Here is a 21,142-nt window from a genome sequence, read left to right as displayed (position 1 = left end):
TCACTTTCCCATTAGTCTGCAAGATCAGCAAGTTGGATGGTGTTCTACTCATCTTTTTATTCCCCAGCATAAACTGTGGAACCAAATTAATCTGGATTCAAATCTCAGTGATCTTAAAAACAGTAGTTGGTCCTATTTTAAACATAGATTTTTCATTTAGATATAAATGTCTAACATTCTTTTTGTATTTTAGATGTAAGACAATATAAAAAAAAGCAAACACCACTCCTCTTACACATACAGACAGCAAAAACAGTTGATAATAAATTCCGTTCTGCCACTTGTTACCCTTTGATCTCATCAAAGTCATTCAATCTGAGCCCCAGTTTTCTCCTCTGTACCTGAGGATAACTGTACCAGCCTACCTCACGGATACACTGTGAGGCCTAAATGAAAATACTCCTGTACTAAGCAAAATAACCCTCAGACACAGCAGCTGCTAATTTCCCTTCTTCTGCTTTCTACATCCCTTCCATGTCAAAACAGAAGACAAAAAATCAGCGATTTACTAGAAACCACTCTCATCTATCCCCCTTCTCTTGTGAGCAATACTTTTCTCAAAAGAGACTTTACCTAGAACAATGAGATTCTTTCCTCCTAAGAAAGCAGAATGTACATTTTAAGTAGGACCAACTAAAGAACTCCAAGTTAAATTCTGATTTGGACAGGCTTTATGAAACTTACGCAACAGAGCAACTCTTCATCTGCTCAATGGCAATAGCCCTCTGAACCTGGGTGGTGTGGATTAAGAAAGTCTGATTCCCTAGGCTGCAAGAACTTAAAAGACAGCTATAATTAATGTATTCCTTGTAATAACAACTAACTTATGATGTTCCTATTCATCTATTACTTTTCTTGGACAATATTATAAGATGTCAACACATTTTTAGGAATCCATAATCTAGAAATACTATCTCAGATATATACTCAGTTTCAAGAAAATCAAAACAGTTCATTGACTTTCCTTCCCCTTCCCCCTCAAGAGATTCCTAGGGACAAAGAGGAGAACAAATATTAAATTTAGGATACACAACCATGTGTGTCTGGAGTGGTAGGGTAGTGAACAACTTTATTTCAACATCCAATATATACCCGTCACTGAGGGAGGCACATTTTATATATTATCTTATTTAATCTTCACAACCTTTAGAAACAGATACTATGATGCCATCTTACAATGAATAAGCTTAAAGTCAAAGAAATTAAACATCCAGTAAATAGTGAAGTCACAATTCATACAGACCGACAGGAAACCCTACACTGTCCTCTCTAGATCAATCTGACTTCTTGGCAGTACCACAAGGTTATGAAGCTGATTTAATTGAAAGCAGTTATAAATTTGTTCTAACTCAAATTGGCATAAAATTTTATAATATCTAGATTGAAATGAAAAGAAGAATGCAAAGTACCTAAGAACCAAAACAAATTAAAATTAAAGCCACAAAAGACATGTGGTACAGTGCAGTAACAATGTAGTTGTAATGATAATTAACTTTTTTAGGTCTTTCAATATTCACTGAATCTTACCAAAGAAGGTAATGCTTGAGTATAGGCCACTTGTAATTAATTCCTCAGTACTAAAATATTAGTTGGAATGTTTATATTAAGCCTTGAAACATACATAAATATGTTTTTTTATTTAGCAGAACTATGATAATTTGAACATAAAAATTCAGCATACTTTCTTCTCAACTACTTATTGGCTTGTATTTAAAACTGTTGGGTGCCTGGGTGGCTCAGTTGGCTGAGCGACTGTCTTCGGCTCAGATCATGATCCCAGGGTCCCAGGATCAAGCCCCACATTGGGCTCACCCTGCTCTGTGAGGAGCCTGCTTCTCCCTCTCCCTCTGCCTGCCACTCCCCCTGCTTGGGCTCTGTCAAATAAGTGGAATCTTTAAAAAATAAATAAATAAATAAAACTGTTAAGATACCATTTCTTGCAGCTATTACTCTAAGAAGTGCCATACAATCATCACAAAAGATGGAATTTTCTACATATGTTGTTCATTAAGTACTATTTCTGATACTAAAACTCTACCTTTATGGTACCTTTAACTTTTGAAAGTTCTTTCCTACCCATCATCTCATTATCATCATGTCAAGCCTGTAAGGAAGTTGAAGAGGTATTATTATTCCTATTTTATACTTACGGAACAAAAGCAGATTAAGACCGTTATTTGCCTAAAGTTACAAAGCTAGTCTTTAACAGAGCCAATTCTGAAACCTAACTACCAGTGTTGATTAGATCACGGCCCCTGGCTTTCCCTTAATGATTGTCTAGAAGGTTAAAATTTAATGAAAGCAACAGCTACACTTAAATGGACTGAGGTGATAATTTTGTGATATCTTCCAAATAATCTAGGCATATTAATATATGTGATGCTGTTTGCAAAAAAATTAGCTTAGCTAATAAACTTGTCCAACTGTAAAATCAGCTTTTTCCATGAGAAAATACACACCATATATTAGTATATTATTTTTATGCAAGACAATACAAAAACATGGACAGTAGTTTCTCTGAAGACTTCAATACAAAAAAAAGCCCAACTTTTTAAAATCCTTAAGTGTTTCTCGGGCGCCTGGGTGGCTCAGTTGGTTAAGCGACTGCTTTCGGCTCAGGTCATGATGCTGGAGTCCCTGGATCGAGTCCCGCATCGGGCTCCCTGCTCGGCAGGGAGCCTGCTTCTCCCTCTGACCCTCCCCCCTCTCATGTGCTCTCTCTCTCTCTCATTCTCTCTGTCTCAAATAAATAAATAAAATCTTTAAAAAAAAAAAAAAAAATCCTTAAGTGTTTCTCTTAGCCCAAAACCAACTTGTAGGCTTTATGTACACATATTTACCTCATTTGCCTACTCATTTCCCACAAATATCTACCCAACTGGTCTCAGATTTATACCTAAGTTATTAACATATACACAAACGAAAAATAACAAAAGTGGCTGGAATCAATTTTAAATAAATTAGTTAAAATTCATGTTTCATTTCTGAGAGGAAGCTGGTATTACCTATGGTCACTGACTCAAATGACAATCATTTCTAAAAAAAAAAAAAAGAAAGAAAGAAAGAAAAGAAAGAGGGGCGCCTGGGTGGCTCAGTCGGTCAAGAGTCTGCCTTCGGCTCAGGTCATGACCCCAGGGGTCTGGGACCAGAAACTCGCAGCATAGGGCTCCCTGCTCAGCGGGGAGGCTGCTTCTCTCTCTGCCCCTCCCTCTGCTTGTGCTCCCTCTCTCCCTCTTAAATAAATAAAATCTTTAAAAAAAATTTTTTTTTAATTAAAACAAAGGAAGAGAAAAAGAAACAGAACCTAATCTCTGGTAACATTCCAACAGAAGGTGGTATATTGTGAAATCTCCTTCTATACAAAATAATGATCAATAGTAAGCTAGTGAAGCTTTTTTTAGGGATACAGAGAATAAACTAAGACAGGGTAACCAACTGTCTGGGTTTGGCTGGAAACAAGAGCGTTCCTGGGACACAGGACTTTCAGTTTTAAAGCCAAGATGAGTTGGCCACCCTTACTAACGAGTAGAGAATGTCTAGATATTTGACAGCACACAGCTAAAACCTAAAGTTTTCTTCTAGCCACCCCCCCCAAAAAAGAAAATCACAAATTCAATTCTATTTTTACCTCATTCAAGCCCCAGCAAGCAAACAGAAACAGGATACACATTAGTAGTTAAGGAAGGGAGGCATACATTTTTAATGAGAATCCACTTTCAGGCATTAACTGACCAGGGACTTGGAAGTAATGGAAGACTTCCAGCTTTCACTTCTACTATTTTTATAGAAGTGACGATTTGAGCTGAAATAAAGCCAGGATGTCCCACTCTTTGGTTCATGTCAACCAACATTAATGTTTTAGCAGGGAAGAGAAGTTTGTCAGGACCAAGGAAATGAGAAAGCTAAGTGTTAAAGAGCAAGGGCCAAATTTGTCTTCCTTCCAATTATCTCAAAACTAGTCAGAGTTTAGCATAAATTATTTGCATATACCAACCTGTAGACTGGAGTTTATCACACTTGATTAAACATTTTCCAGCCTAAATGCCCCAGCTGTGTAGCATAGCCCTCTGAAGCCATAGCAGTAAGATGACTCACCAACTGGCAGGTGTCTTAGGCTCTACGAATAATGGATGTCTGCCTGGATGAAAACAAGTGTATGTGCCCAACAGAGGACCTCATCCTGCTTGGCAAAGAGAGGAGAGAAACTAAAAAACTGGTCAGTAGTACAGTACTTGTTTTATAATGGAAAAAATCGGACTTAGCGCAAAAGAAGAGACTTGTAATTCATGCAGACTTTTAAAATGTCCTCTGTACGTATTTTATCTTCCAATTTTCACTTACCAGAAAGGTTCAATAGAATAAGATCTAAGAGGATAAAAATCAATTTATAATCCCCAAATTAGAAATAACTGAAAGTGAGAATTGTCATACTGAGTTCAATTATTTCAAGAAATGTGAAGTCAGAGTCACAAGAAAAATAAATCCATATTTAAACCCTCCTATTATATTTAATGACTTGATGTCAGTTTCCACTGAAATGAAAATTAGTAGTTCATGTTTGCGTTCTAGTTCACGGATGTATTGAAAACTGACACCATGCCACAGTTAATAAGATATGGGTTTATAAATATGGAGTTTAAAAGAAACTTACCCTTTCCCTTTGTGCAGCTCTGACTTCCAACCCAGTTTTTATAGAAACAGGAGGACAAGTGCCAGTGCCAGAAGTCTGCCAATTAGAACTCATCTTTTAGTTGCTGAATAGTAAAGTCATATCCCAAAGTCGGCTATAGGTTTTTGATTGTCAGTAGTTCCTAAAAAGAAACCCAGGAGGAAAAAAAAGATGTTTAACCAATTATTATACTTAAATATGCTCCCTCCTTTAAAAAAAGGCTATTAAAAAAAGTGGAGGAGGTTGATCAATACCATACACATTAAAAACATTTTATTAGAGCTTTAGATATCTCTAAACTTAAGAAGCAGCAAATTGAAGAAAAGGTGTCTTTGAAGGTTCAAAATACCTTTACACCCACACACTGAAGAGAAAAACCACTCATGTATCACAGAAATAAAGTATCGTCAACCATCAAACCTTAAAAGTTGGATGAATTCATTCTTTTTTGTGAAATGTATTTTCAGTAAGATTATAACATCACAGAGGGTAAACTTCATAAATGAAGTTTGTCAGGAGAGATAAATGATGATACAGGTAGTAAGTCTCCACTAAAAACAAACATCTCAGGTCTCAGGAGAAATCTATAAATCAGAAATGAACCCTAGAGAAGTTTGCTGGAGAAGGTGACATTGCTGTGCTAGATGAAAAATGCCTCCAAAGCACATATGCCAATTTAAAAATTAAAACATTATGGAATGTGAATAATCTTGCTGCATTTCTTCATTTGAGATCAACAGGATTATTTGGTGAATGTTTTTTAGAATCATTTATCATAAAAATTTACAGTATAAATGATTTCTGTATCTAAATTGATATACTGCAATTTAGAGTATTCCCTGAACATTCATACCAGACCATTCCCTTTAATATATGAAATCTTAATATTTATTATGTTATTTGTCACTGATTAATATGAATTAGATGCTTGATTCTTGTTGCTATGTGAGGAAAAGCAGTTTATTTATGAAGTTACTATCATATTACAATTAAAAATTAAAGCAATTCAAACCTACACCTCAATCCTGTCTATATCCATCCCCGTAGAGATCTAAACCTACCTCTACCAAATTTTCTCAAGTATGGGGCAGCTATCAGCAAATAGTGTCTCAACTATCCTCACCCACGTCTGTAAAAAATAACATGTTTTATCTCACAAGGAAAAGAGTGGACCAGAAGAGAATAGGAAGGAGAGGAAAAAGACAGAAGCATAACAAAATAAGCAAGAACCAACCAAGACAGGCAACAGCAACCCCTCCCCGTCTTGGTGACAGAGACCTCTAGTAATTTTCTGGTCACCAGAAGCTCACTACCTAAGAACTCTTTGTTCCTACTTTTCTTGATGAAAATATTTTCTAAATGCTTTAAAGTAAATGTCACATACTAATGAACAAATTGGAAAATCTTACCCATGAGAAATAAGATTCTAATCATCCCATTTTTAGCATAAAGAATATTTATGTATCTACATCTTAAGCATTGCTTCTTAAACTTTAAAGTACATAAAAATTACCTGGGGATCTCATCCCACGCAATGGGTCAGGGTGAGACCCTGTAATTCTATACTTCTAACAAGTTTTCAAATGATGGTAATGCTGCTGGTCTGAGGTCCACACTTTAAAGGGTTAAGGCTTCTGGAAGACTAAGCAACATATATACTGTACTCTGAACGTTTTTGGTTTTGATTTTCAAACAGTGCTTAAGAGGTTGATTCTGTGTGTTTGTGAGTCTGTTTAAGGTCTGTTTCTAGAGCAATGGTTCTCAACCCTGGCTACACATGAGAATCATCTGGGGCACTTAAAACAAAAAAATAATACCGGGGCCTTGGCAAAGTCCCACTCCACCTAGATCAATTTAAATGAATCTGAGAGAGTGATTTCCAGGTACTGGCACTAAAAAGTTCCTCAGGTGATGCTAACGTAGAAGCTAATGTAGCAGAAACTGTATATGACTATATAGTGGAAGCTCTCCTGACCGTGGCCTGAAAACAGAAAGAATAAGAAATGACATGTTGAGGAAATAGGGATATACTAGGAGGAAGACTGCTTTGAAATCTCAGGGTGGCCAGCAACTTTGAGCCTGAAGAAGAAATACAATCTCTACTATGGTTATTTAAATAAAAGAATACCGCTGATCTCTGAACAAGAACATTTTCAGTCTTACAGTGAATCTGAAATGCTAACATATCTTTGGAGGAAATACTATCTTTGACTTGTCAACAGCTGAAAGATTTCCTATTTTGAATTACTTATATTGTGTCTGTCTTCAATTAGTGTAGCTAATTAATTCTTCAAATATTTGGGTACCTATTATATGCCAGGCATTATTCTACATCTTGGGAATAGCTGAAGGAAATTTGTGTTACTTTCCTGAGACAGGTAGTCAAATCTTGATCAAATCACAGCACTCCACCTCCTTAAAACTTTCAGTGGCTTTCTATTGCATTCAGCATTTGTCCTTGGCAACTGGCCCTTACAGTTCACTATCTCCCTTCTTCCATGAGAATGTCAGCTCCATGAGAAAAGAGAAATTTGTTTTCTTCACCAATATACTCCCAAGATCTAGAATAATTCCTGGTACATACAGATATCTAAATATTTGAAGAATGGGGGCACCTGGGTGCCTCAGTCGTTAAGCGTCTGCCTTCCAGCTCAGGTCATGATCCCAGGGTCCTGGGATCGAGCCCCGCATCAGGCTCCAGCCCCACATCGGGCTCCCTGCTCCACGGGAAGCCTGCTTCTCCCTCTCCCACTCCTCCTGCTTGTGTTCCCTCTCTCACTATGTCTCTCTCTGTCAAATAAATAAATAAAATTTTTAATAAATAAATAAATAAATATTTGAAGAATGAATTAATTCCACACTAACTGAAGACAAACCCAGGTTAGATAATCCAAAACAAGAAATCCTTCAACCATTTAGAAGTCAAAGATACACTCAACTTTATAATTCCATTCTGCCTCAATCCTATCAGTAACCTGCTTAAGAGGTAGTATATATAGGTGCCGGTTCATTCACAAAAAACAACTTGTTCATGTACATACACATATACATAATCCTAGAATCGCTTTCATTTTAATTTAAAATAGACTACAGTCACATTATTTTTAGATTAACATCCGAAACCTCAAGGATATCCCAATCAGTTCCTGGCTGTATATCCCCTAGCCAAACTCACAAAACTTTTCTGGTATCCCTTTAGCATTTTATAAATTTTTTAAAGAGTGGCCCTTCTTACAGACTGTTATAAGGCAAAAATCACATACTAAGCCTGACTGAATTCCCTGGAAAAATAATTACACGACTATAAAACAGTTACTGTTTAACTGACGATTTTAAGTGATAAGTTCCATGGCACTTGCAGTTTCATTCTGCTTGTCTCTGTAACAGCTTTGAATTTATCTTCTGGAAATACCTCCTCTCAGCCTCAGAGACAGAACACTACTACTCTGGCTCTTCTCCTTGGGATTCTTTTCCACACCATCTCCCCTTCCCATGCCGTATATATGACATAACCCCAAGTTTACACTTCAGCACTATACTCTCTGTGGGCCAGTGATGCTCAACATGTGGCCAATCACCACAGACTACATCAGAATTACTGGGGAAGCTCGTAGAAGAACAAAGACTCCTGGGCCATGCCAGCCCTAACAAATCCCAGAATGCGTGGGGTGGGAGCCAAAGGCCTGCATGTTTCCCAAAAACCACAAATGGTGATACACTCCATAGTTTGAAACCCACTGCCCAGACATTTTCTCAAGTTTGCAGCTTTATCCCATCCCAGCCTCCAGAAAAAAGTAGTGAGGTAGGACAGTACAGCAACCAAGAACTCTAGCTGGAACAAAGGCCTGGTCAGAACCCTGGCTCTATCAATTCTAGCTGTCAGATTATGGTCTGTAGTGAAACCTAGCTGAGACAATGTATGCATAGGCCCTGGCAGAATGCTTGGCCTAAAATGGGTATTTTTAATAAATGATTGCTATTATTAGTATCATCGCTTTCTGTCAACCTGCCTCAAACTGATTATGCATCCTCACTTCCCACCTTCCTCAAACCGCCTTGCCTTTCAGGATTCCCTCCCTATTTCTGTTGACCTGACCATTTTACAAGTTTTCCAGGCTTCAGCCTGCTCAACTTTTCCACTGATCAACAAGCTGTTTTATTATTCATGCTTGCCTGCCCAACATCTCAATCCCAATCTCCCTCATCATTCCACATCCTTCTCCACCTAACACATTACTTTGTAGTCTTTCTTGACTATCCCAGCCTAAAGGAACCTTTAAGCTCATATACTCATAGACCTGTATCACCTGTAAAAATTCATTAGCAATTAATCAAAAACTGGCCTATGACATCCCTCTTGTAATTGTCTTAAACTGTGAACTTTTCCCCTGATATTTAACCATTTACTTGTTTATATCGAGTTTCCCCAATTACAGTATAAGTTGCTGAGATGTGTAGAGACTGATACTTTCATCTATATGCTCAGCACCTTACTTCTTAAGATACAGTCAGCATTCAAATGATTATACAGAAACTCTACCTGAAAGCTTAATGTTACAGCATTTGAGTAGAAGCATGTTAAGTAATTTGACCTCAAGTTCAAAATCTCTTCTTGGCTGCTAAGGACAATCTTGTGTGAGGTTGAAGGAATTTTGTCATTCAATAAATTGCTTAGGGAACCGGAGGGAGATGGAAGTGGTGGTCAGATAAGCCATAATCAGATAACCCATTGTAAAAAGAAAAATAGATGCTGCAACCAGCCATAAGCATTAAATTTACTGCCTCAGATAAACAGCTTGTAAACAACGTGACTTAAGCTACAGAAGTGGCAATTTATAAAATCTAAGTTGTATTACTAAAATCAGGGTACTCCCTATTTTCAATTTTAATACCCACAGCCTGGCTTTTCAAAATGAGCACAAGTCAATTCAGAGGTGTTCTTGGAATAATTTCCTTTATAGCAGAATCCTAAATTTAGACCATACGAAAGATACTGAGAAACCAAACAAAGAATTCAAAAAGGCAGGTCCCAATTTATAAAACCAGAAGTCTAGATCTAACACTCAACCCAATTAAGAATTTTTCCTTCATGGTGTAGCTAGAAATAAAATGATTTCATGAGTAGTTTCAAAAGATTGTCATGCTGAGTACCCTTCCATTTTGCATGATATCGTTTCATATACAAATAAATAAATGTTCTATTCGCAACCTTTTCCTCTTGTTCTGGAGATGAAACCTGAGACCTTAGAAAGATACCAAACATGTGGAAATATGTAGAGTGTCACATAATCTTCCTTAAATCATTATAGTGATTTAAAATACTTGCTTACTAGTTGGAAAAACTACTTAATGGGCTTTCAGTGTGGACTAGCCAGAGAAAGAAAATACATTGGAAATTGACATTCCCAACAGGTACAATACGTTTGAAGAAATGTAGGTGAGATCATCTAGCAGTTTTAGGTGACAGCCAACTGATAAGCAGAGCTTTTAAAAACTTGTCAGTCACACAATGACAAACTGAAAAACAAAAACAGCCACTGCACTTCACTTTTCCCCTTTCGAAAGAGATGAAAAACCAGAATTTTGTGAAAAAGAAAAATTCAACATTTCAACCCCACTTAAAGGAAACCTAGCTGTATCATACACTAAAAAAGCCATGCTTATATTAAGTTGCCAAAGCCTCATACCTGATTAATTTGGGGGGAGGGGAGAGGGATTGGAAGGGCTCAGAAGGCTGGTAGGACTAAATGGACAATGAAAATGGCGAGCGCAGACAAAAGCTAGATTTCTCGTAACATTGCCTATTTACGTCCCTAAAACTATAGTTGCCTATTTTGATAATTCAATCTCTTTGTAAGCCAAGAAGAAAACTAACCATTTTGGCTAAATTATCTATCATTCCCAGTCTGACGGTACTTTTTGTGCTATATACTAACCCAGAGGTTTAGAATCAGCGTTCGTAATGGCAACATTTTACAGTAGTAAGTTCTTCCAGTACCATTAAATCACCACAGAGGGTGAAGGCCACGGTTAATGGAAAATGTCAAAACTTTAAAGGACATCAGGCTGTAAATCCCAAACCCATAACCAGGATTTTAATACTTTTGGCTCCCACAATAAAAAAATTTTTCCGCGAGTTAAAGTAAACTAAAAAAATATATACATATAAACACGAAGTACAACAAAAGTTCAGGCCTAGACTTTTACAAACACAACACTTTGGTGAGGAGAGGAAGCTAGTCATGGCAGCAGAGCGCCTAAAGACTTTCAATCAGAGAAACAATACCCCAACCAGTAATAGCCCTCACCCTGTTAATCAAATGCATTTTTGACCTCTAAAAACCCTCTTACCTGTTTACAAGAGTTTATACAGCTGTTTGCCACTGGAACACCACCTTGCAGAGCATAACCGTGGCATCCTTGGTTGATAATCACCTGTTGCCTAAGTAAGCATCATCCCGCATGGAGACAGACAGCACTAGGGCTCTTCCATCCGAGGTTAAAATTCAAAACAAGCCCAACAAGCCTGCATTTCAAGGTGGTCTTCGTCTGCAACTAGTTACGTTTAAAACTGGCAAACGACAATGGTGTCTGAAGCCACTGGTGGCAGCACTGCTGGCTTCCTCTTGAATTGCAGCGTTGTCACTGTGCACCGAAGTCTCCTGCTGCAAACAGGGGAGTTGTTCTCCTGTACTGGGAACAGCTTCCAAAGCTCAGGAGCCCTGTACAGGATAACGCAGGAACTAAAGGCAAACACTTTCTCCTCTTTAAGGATGCCTCCATTTTTTCCTCACAATCTGTACTACCAACCGAAGTGACTGGGCCTGAGTGTGCGTTCGTACCTATGAAACCGTCACGGTGCATGCACATCCAAGGCATGTGGAACCACAGGTCAAATAAGGCACAGATACCAAGTAACGGTTCTAATTACAAACGCTAGCTCTCAGGAACTCTTCATCCATTCAGAACTAAACCCATCACTGCATAACTCTGGTAAGAAGCCCCTGGAGATGGAGGAGCTCCTCAAATGTGTCAGGAAAGGCTTTATTAACATCATCATTAACATTTAAAAAGCAAACGGAGCATTTCTCCTTCTTTTGGCAATTTGGTGCAAATGTTAAGTGCAAGATAAAGCAATTTCAAACTTTTCTTCAAATTAAAAATGAAACTAAGGCCAAACGTGATGGGTGAACAAAATAAATCAAAACTTAAATTTCAGCAACTCCGGCTCTTCAAACCAGCAAAGCCCCCGACTCGTGCACTGTGGTGAGGCTTACGGTGCTTGCCCCGGCTTCTTGCGTGCCAGCAAACAGCACCATTTCCTCATCAAGTTGAGGACTGAGAAGCAAAGGATCCCCTTCGCTGCAAACAAAGGGGGTCACAGTAACACTAGTGATCCTTCAGAATTGACACACCGTGATAGTCAAAATGATGGTCTCCCTGCTTCTTGCTCAAGACATACAAGATCTGAGCAGCAGCAAGTACCCCCTCGGCTGCAAACAAAGGGGTCAAAGGTTTGCCGTCAATTCACTTCCAGGCAGAAAAACATTTTCCTCAAAAGAAACAATTTATTTAGAATAAAACAAAAGCAGCTCAACTGTGAGCGCACGTTTGAGTGACAGCTACTTTTAAGCTGTGTGAGCCATAAAAAGGGTTTTTCTTTACTTTTCCAGAAATCTTGTGTACACAGCACAAAGCAAGAGGTCATTTTTTTTCCACTTAAAACACCGGCATTGGCATCACAATAGCAGATACACAACTTTAAGCTGCCATTTTAGTAAAATGCACAAATACTAAACAGATTAGCTTTCTTCCATCAAGAGGCCCATGTAAACTCCACATAAGCCACAACTTCTCTTCAAAAAGGTCCATTAGAGCTTTGAATTCCATATCTTCAATCCGCAGTTCACCAGTTTTGCTTGCGGGGGGGAAAAAAAGGTTATTCAGTACAAATGTTTACAATATTAAAAATATATATATTTCCCCTATGCCATTATAGATGAACATAACATTAACAAGACCTTCCTGGATAGTCCAGCTTGACTTCAAAAAGCACCAATAATACCCACTGGCACATACCTTGAATGAATTTACTGTATGAATAGACAAATAACAAGTAAAACAAAAGGGTGGATTTTTTTAAGGACTGCAATTAAGCAAAGATTACAGGACTGAAAATACCCTTTATACTCATGTAACTGAGTAAAACATGTCAAAAATTTTCAGAAAAAAGAAAGTTTATAATCCATTTATGATCAATATATTCTAAATATAACTTAAAAAATGAAACTAAAAAAAGGTGGAGTTTAGTCAAACTTTTACCCTCTCTGGTTTCATTCCATAATTTATATGGAACAATCCAGAACTATTCCGTTGTAGAAAGGGGTCAAGATACGAAGCCATTTAAAAATCCACCTTCATCTGTGTTACCAAAGACAGCAGCTGTTCTTTTAAAAAAACTCATTAAGAACAATTGCTAAACAGCCAAAGAACATTTTAGGACTTTTACTTTTCAACTGTTTAAATCAAACATAGAAACCTTTTTATTTAGCTAGACAGTTCGCTGTGGTTACCTGAAATCATTTTCTCCCTTTAGGGACATCATTATGACCAGAATGTTAACAGGGTCTGCTCCACTTCTCTTCTTGTTCTCATACCTAACTGCCATCTCAAAACCAAACACCGTAGCAGAGAGAGAAAAAAAGTCCAGAAATTCTCTCCAAAACATTTCACATAAAGGTCATTAAGGCCCTCTCCTCAAGAGGATTTCCTAATTCTGTTACCACAGAGTTTTTGGTGAATGGTTCCTATATGAACCCAAACTGAAGTTTAAGCTGTACCTGCATAACGAGCACTTTCATGGTCTAAAGAACGTGGATTTCAAATTTTAAAAAACAAATACTGTCAGTGAAAACCTGCTCATAAAATTTTTAAATAAACCTAAACAGTGTTTGACTCTGAAAGCAACACACACACACCTCACTTTTCCTACTGTATCTCAAATGATCTAAATGAATTAAGGGCCAGAGTATGTTACCTTCAAAATGTGACAAAAAGCTTATACCAGCCAGAGGATGGACATTTTAAGATGTAATCCTTAAAGGGAAAACTCTAGCTACAGAGTCCAAGTATACATGTTAAACCAGGAATTTAAATTTTTGTGTGGAAAACTATAGGAATCCCGGTTACAACCAACAAAATAATATTTAAAAAATTGGCTAGGAGCCGAATGATTGCTTAACTTTCCATAAACTTTGAAGTTGTGATCTAAGTGTTAATTAGCTTGATGTTTTTCCCCAGTAATACTTAATAAGTCATTAAATGATATACTGAAGAAATTTTCTTTGCATTCCTTTCAACAGAGTTCCAGAAAAATCAATTTAGCTAAACGAGTATTTTTTTTAAAGTAAAAGAAACAAGTGGTTGTTATAAAGAACATCCAATATTGAAATTATGAAATTCTGGCTAATGAGAATTAGAACCAGATAGCTTTAGACTCTTGCTTTCATTCCATCCTGAAGGCTTAAGTAGATAGTTTAACAGTATTATGAACCTGCACAACAGAATGGGCAACACAAATAAGAGATTCATCTGAACGATGGCACTCTGTAGGTAAGCACCAAACTAAACATAATTAGTTATTTCTAATACATACATTTAGAAATGGTATCAAGCCATTGTTTCAGAAACACGGAAGCACAAATTGCGCAGATCTAACAAAAGCCGCCATGTCAGATAAAGAGTCAAACAAACAAACATGGAGCAAAAACCACAGTACTCTTCGGTAAGTTGTCACATCAACTTAAAAAAAAGAAAAAGAAAAGAAAAAAAGGAAAATGGGAAAAACCACACTTTGGATTAGAGTAAAATTAAATGTTGTGGACTTCACTCTTTAAAAGAGCAAAATCATTTGTCCAGCCTTATCAAAAGATATTCAAAAGTTAATGGTTAGTGAGATTATTTAAACTGGAAAAATGTATCTAGCCCAACTGTACTTTGACCCCATGTATACACAGACTGCAAACCTGCATTAGTTTCTGAACAGTGTCTCCTCCATATTAGCGTGCCAAGCAAAGCTTTTTAAAAGCAAAAGCACCAAGTCTTACTTGTAGGGTTTCAGATATTCTCTCTACAGGCACACCAAGGACCTTTGTGCTCACAGCCTAGTACCTTCCTTCTGTCAAAATAGCTAGTTTTTCCAGTTTAAAAAACAAACAAAAAACCCACAAACTCCTCCCAACTTAAAAAGAAAATTTATAAATGCATGGTGAAAACCAAAAAGGATGACACAGCAGTGTTGAGGATTTCATGCTGACATGCATTAGACACCTGTCATAACGGAAAATAAAAAAATTACATGACATTTCCCTGGGTTATTATTGGTGCTATTTCAAAACTACCAGCTTTGATAACAGAAAGAAAACAGTTGAGTTCTGCCAGGCTTTCTATAAGTCACTTTCACAGAATAGAAACATGACCATGATCCAAAAGGTCGTAGAGTTTCTAATCATAATTAAATATCAAGGGCCTTAGCTAAAGTCCTCAGTGTTTAAAATCAAAGGGGGAAATATACTTAACTAATGACCTGAGAAACTAAGGGTGAGGACAGAGGGACAGATCAAAGAAACAAGACAAAAAAGAAAATCATCCATTACGGTTTTGCAGCAAAAGCCCTTGTTAAGAACCAGGAATTGATATAACCTTCAGCTTTGAAAAAAACTGTGCGGGTGGGTTAAATTATTCTGTATTAATTCCAGGTGTTTGGGAAATAAAACAAAAAGAGGTTCTCCCACACTGACATTTCAGTTCTCTGTGGTTGGACACCAGTGAATATGTTAAACACAAAATTTCAAAGATATTCAACATTTTCAATAATGTAATGTCATCGCTACTGTTTATAAATGAAAATAAAAATACAGGCAAAATTTAAAAAGAGCATGTCAAAGGCATTTCACGATGACTTTAAAAATTTCTGCAATCCAGATATGGCTGATTAATGCCCACTAAAACAAAAGCTGACTTACGAGCCTGCAGACAACTCTTCTTTCTATTATTGAAATCAGAAATTTGCATGGATACAAAAAACTCATCTTTGATGAAAAACACTTAAGTTTTGAAATATGCACAATTAAATTAGACCTGTACCTGCTATACCTCTCTGAAAGTCAGTAAAAACACCACCACACACCAATAACTAACCAAAGAATTCTGATTTTAAAAACACCTACTCACTTCTTGCATACTAGCATAAGACATAAATGGTTTGTAACCTACTCTTCAATTTTTACTGAACAGTTACAGCTACAAACCAAAAGTGCATATACGGGATACAGAACTTAAGAACTAATGATAAAAAATGTGTATGTTAAAGCAAACTCTCCGGGAATAAACCATGTATCTTAAGAGAAATACTCAAATACCTGATTAAAATAATTACATTGCTATACAATTTACCAGCTTGTACTTTTAAAATTCCTGATCAAATTTCAGCCACACAAATAACATTTCTGGTACAGGAATTATTTACCTACATACCAATCAAGCCATTTTTAGGTGTATATTATCATCTTTATAAAGTCAGTGGGCTCTTCTCCAAAACCCGACTTTTCAAAAATTTTGGGTTTGTTACTCTGAGGATTTTTTTTTTTTTTAAGCTCAAGGTTAAAAAAGGAAAAAAAAAAAACTGAAGAAAAAGAGGAAAAAAGTTACTCATAGGAGTAGGAACTCCTAATTAAAATAAATCCATCTGCCTGCTACCTTCAGGGCATCCCTTTCACTTAAAATAATAGCTAAACTGTCCTGACTTCTATTATAAAGGTTTATAAAAATATAAAAAAGAAAAAAGCTAGAACTAAACAAACTAATTCAAAAGAAAATTTCATCTGATGCTGTATCCCATTACACATCACAAAACAGGAACCATGTCAAAGTAGTAAATACAAGTTACACATGGACTTTAGGACGCACCACGGACAATGATCATGACCAGGTAATCTTCTTCAGATTTGGCCAGTGCCTTGGCAGGGGAATCCAGGAACTGCTGGGAGAACTCACAGGGTGGGAAAGCATGTAGGACCCCGGTGTTTTCCTTGTCTTTGTTGCCCCCCACAGGGAGGCTTATCACCCCAGCGGCCTGCTTTTGCTTTAAATAGGACACAAGGTTCCTAAGTGGCCTCTGAGTAGAGGTGGCAGTGTCTGACGTGGCTGAAGAAGAGGAGGACCTGCTGTCAGAACTTCCAGGCACAGCCAGAAGAATGGCATAACCATTGGGCCCTGCCACTTTGATGCGTCGAGTTACTTCATCCAACTTGGGCTGGTCCAAACGAAGACGCTGAGTGATCTTGAGCTGGGCTACTTTGCCTCCAGTTGAGCCCTCCACAAGAAGACTACTAGCCACTTGGAGGTCACCCTGCAACAGATGCATGTTGGAAGGAAAGTTGCTGTTCTTCAATAGAAGCATGCCCTGCCAGGCCAAACAGAGTTTGGAAGAGGCTGCAGCTGTGGGGGCTGTCCCACCGTCCTGTTTCTGGGAAGGGGACTTTAGCTTCGAGGAAACAGTGCTGGTGCTGGGTGCACTCCCATCAGAACGGTCTTCTTTTTTCAGAGGGCTTTTTCCCTCAGTGGGAGCAGCTGTCCGGTGCTTCCTATCCCGTTCAGCTGATGCAGAGTTTTTACGGTCTCGCTTGTCACCCTGGCTCTTCTCCAAACTACCTCGTCTGTCTCTGACTGGAGAGGGCCTTTCCAAGATAAGAAGACGGGAAGATCGATCATTGTCACTGTTGTAGCGATCCCGGCTACTGCTCAACTCTGGGCTGCGGTCGGGAGAAGGAGCACAGTGACGTTTTCGGGGACGGTCACTCTCAGGGGACCTATCCAGGTGCCGGCCCCCACTTTCCTCAGGCAGCCTTCGCTTCCTAGGCTGGTCTCTGCTGCTGGGTAGATCTCGCTCGCCTCTGTCTCGGTCCAAGGACCAGCCATCTCGCCTGCGATCCAGGCTATCCAGTGGCTCATAAGCAGGCACAGCAGTAGCTGCAGTCCGAGTGCTGCGTTCACGGACTGGGGGCGGGGGTGGCACCCAGTCAGAGTCAGGATAAAGGTCTCTGTCACGATCTCTGTACAGTAAGGGTGGTGTCCTATCCCGAGCACCCCTCAAAGGGTCAGGTGCTCGATGTCCAAAAGCATCTGTCACCAACTCATAATGAGTTAAGGGCAGAGGCTGCAGATATTGCTGCTGGTAACGATGTTCTGTATCTGCAAAGTCTACTCTAAGGCGACGATCTGGGCCACCAAGTGGGAAGCCACGCATATGGGTCCAGGCAGCATGAGCTGCATCGAGGCTTTCATATTGGATATATGCCCAACTATCACCTTTGCGGTAGTCTATAGTGCGAATGGTGCCAAATCGGTCAAACTCTCGGGCCAGGGCAGCAAGAGGCACCCAAGGTCCCAGACCACCTACCCAGAGGCGGGTGGTGGGCGTAGCTTTACCATAACCAATTTTGATAGGATTCCGAATAATAATTTTGCCAGACATTGCTAGTTTGGCCCGGTGAGACATGTCTAGGTTCTCAAATTTGAGAAAGCCATAGGTACTGGTCTGGCCCCGAGAAGGCCTCTTGATGTCTACCTCAGTGATGACTCCAAAGCGGTCAAAAGCCCTTCTTAGATCACTCTCTGTCACAGTGATGTCTAGGTTGCCCAAGAAAAGCGTCCGGTTAGCTCGCTGATCATCCTCGGGTGAGATCTCATCCACTTCTCGGAAAGGAGCAGCACCTGCTCCAGCTCCCACCCTTGGCTCAAGACTGTATGCTGGGCGCACTCTCTCATAGAACGGGTAGTCTCGCTCTCTCTCCAGCTCACGGGGCAATGGTGGTGGAGGTGGAGGGGGCAGGCGGCCAAGAGCCAACTGCTGCAACCGGTAGTCTCTGTATCCCAAGGCTGCACCACCAGGGGAAAGTGATCTCTGGCCTCCACCTCCTCCAGCGGGGTGCCGGTGTCCACCTACAGAGGCCCCGACCACGCTGGCTGACGGAGGGTAAGTATCTTTGTCTAAAGGGGAGCGGCTGCGGCGCCGGCTCACATACACAGCTTCTATCTTCAGAGGCCGGTCATAGAGCACTAGGCGGCCTCGGGCATGCTTGGCCGCCCGCGCGTCCTCTGGCCGCCGGAAGTTCACAAAGGCTACTCGCTCATCCCCGCTGCCAGAACCCGAGAGATGACTGATTTTGACACTTACATCACCGAAACGTTTGAACTCGTGAAACAGTCCGTCCTCCACCGCTTCGTCACTCAGCTGGGACCCCAACTCGCTTATCTTCAGTGTCTTGTATTCCCCGCCGTCCCCGCCGCCAGGAGCTGAGGAGGCGGCCCCAGAGGAACGTGACTCCCCGCCTCCACCCCGGGAGCTGCTGCGCGACTCGCCCCCGCCCGAGGAATTTTTGGTGCTTGGGGAGCTGTAACTATGCAAGCGGCTACTGGAGCTGCCCCCACCAGTGTCATACTCGCGGCTGCCACCTCGGCTGCTGGACTTGTCCAGATGAAGGCTGCGCCGCGACCCGCCGCCGCTGTCGGTCTTTCCGCTGCTACTCCCATTGCTGCCACCAGAGCCCCCTAACTTCTTGCTCCGCTCCCCGCGGGAAGTCGAGTCCTCACCTCCACGGGAGCGTTTGGGCTTGACTGGAGAGCGCTCTTTTCCCTTCATTGTTGCGGGTCGTCGGAGGTCGTCTCCGCGGAGATGATTAACCCGCCGCCCCGCGCTCGTTTCACACAGCGGAACCGCACGCCGCCATCTTGGACTCCGCCGCGGTAAAGGATCCCGCCCCGCAGTCCTCATTGGTCAATTAGCTTGTCTCTTCTACAGTCTCATTGGGAAAACGATTTGTCCATCTTTACATCTCCCCGCGCTCCGGAAAGGCGCCCGCCCAACCACTGTTATTGGGTTCCCAACGCCCTAGTCTGAGTACCTCATTGGTTATATTTGTTGTCCATCTTAACGGTTCCTCGCGCCAGGCTGTGGCTCCGCCCCTCGCACTCCAGGGTCACCTGACCCAAACTCTGGAGGCGTTGATTGGACAAAAAGTCTGCCCTGTAACGGTACTTCTAGCGCGGTAAAAGCAGTGATCCCACCTCTTCATTCCTTTCATTGGTTTGTGACTCCGTCCTTTAACTCACTATTTGGGAAGTCGGGCCATCAGTTCTGGCGTTTTTTCTGAGAGGTCCGGTTACAGCGCTCTCGCGAGAGAGAAAGCGCTCCCTTTTTCGACCTCTTTTTCCAACTCCTCCGGCGGCTCAAAGAAGTTTAAATTTGATTGGATGTTGACAAGGAAGTTGATAGGCTGAAATAACTGTCCATCATTCGCTTAAAGGGGTAGGCTCGTATACTGAGAAGGCTGACTGAAGGTGAAAGAGTAGAACACGCGCTTGCTGTGCGACGTCACTAAGACGTCGCGAGATGGTGACCCAGAGCTAGCTCCGCCTCCTCGCGCTTTCGGCGTTCTCTCCTCAAACATTTATTTGGTCTTGCGGCGTGCTTGGGTGTGCCTCGGCCCCTGGAACCCGAAACTTCTGGGCCGCCCACTTAGTTACTTGTCTGGGACAAGGGGCTGTCGGGGCGAATTCCTCAGGAAGGCGGCCCGGGGAGCTCCCAGCGGACACCATCTTAGTCCCTCTGACCTCAGAACAGCCTGTAAAAGCTGGGGCCCTGGGATCCGCGGGGCAGGGTGGCCGCGGGTTCCCAGTTCGCCAAGTGCCGGTCCCACTAACACCTGGGGCTCTCGGGGGCCCGCAGCCGGGAGGCAGCACAGTCGAGCTGCAGCCTTCGCCCGGGGCCTGGCTCTCCTTGGCGCTCCCCGCTCCAGCCCAAGTACCCCGCGTAACCGGAGGGGGCGGGTACCCGGCGCTCGGGCCCCGCCGCCCGCGCGCGTGTCTCTGCGCTCCCAGTTTTCTGTTGCGAAGCCGCGTGCGTTTGGATTTTGTACAAGATCTGGCGATCTAGGTCCGTTGGCTTTGTATATGTAATGCCCCTCCCCGTTAAATAATCGAGTCAAATTGACGCTCCATATGCAGACGTGTCGCGTTTTTTCTGCGGCTTCTCGTACCTCCCAGCATCAGGTTAGTATAAGAACCCAGTAGCACAGCCTTGCCGACTCTCCAGAGGAACCTCTTTGCCTCCTTCAGGCATCATCTGCGTCAAAACCCAACTTTCATAAAGGTAAATAAAGCACTTGTGGCAGGTGCTGCTCTTTGGCAAGTGAAGGAAGTGGTGAGTTCATCACAGCGATTAGGCTTTTTGCCGTCCTCCCAGGTCTCCTGGCAGAGGTTACGAGAGTTCTTATGTTGATCCTCTCCTCTCGCTTATTTCAAGTCCAGTATGTAGGAGAGAATGAGATTTTAACATAACATTTTTCAAGGTAATGCGAATGTCCCCAAAACTGAAACCTAAACTTGAAAGCTGTGTTATGATTAGGACTGCAA

At 41.0% G+C, this 21,142-nt stretch overlaps 1 protein-coding gene across 2 annotated transcripts; it reads right to left on the bottom strand.

Annotated features, from left to right (window-relative positions):
* Nucleotides 1–11,914: 11,914 nt before the first annotated feature.
* Nucleotides 11,915–19,502, bottom strand: RBM15 (RNA binding motif protein 15). 2 transcript variants are annotated; one of them, XM_021690113.1, is made up of 2 exons: nucleotides 16,637–19,502; nucleotides 11,915–12,587 (listed from the first exon to the last, which is right to left on the bottom strand). In XM_021690113.1, the coding sequence occupies exons 1-2, from the start codon at nucleotides 19,500–19,502 to the stop codon at nucleotides 12,541–12,543; spliced, it is 2,913 nt and encodes a 970-aa protein (XP_021545788.1). In that variant the 3' UTR covers nucleotides 11,915–12,540. The 2 variants fall into 2 exon arrangements, with proteins under 2 accessions (XP_021545788.1, XP_021545787.1); XM_021690112.1 differs by lacking the exon at nucleotides 11,915–12,587 and adding an exon at nucleotides 12,930–13,350 and having other exon boundaries at nucleotides 16,636–19,502.
* Between the last annotated feature and the right edge of the window lie 1,640 nt (nucleotides 19,503–21,142).

Source organism: Neomonachus schauinslandi, chromosome 4, assembly GCF_002201575.2.
Source record: "Neomonachus schauinslandi chromosome 4, ASM220157v2, whole genome shotgun sequence".
NCBI lineage: Eukaryota > Metazoa > Chordata > Mammalia > Carnivora > Phocidae > Neomonachus > Neomonachus schauinslandi.
Note: the sequence above shows the minus strand (reverse complement) of the source record. Positions and strands in the feature narration are given on the sequence as shown.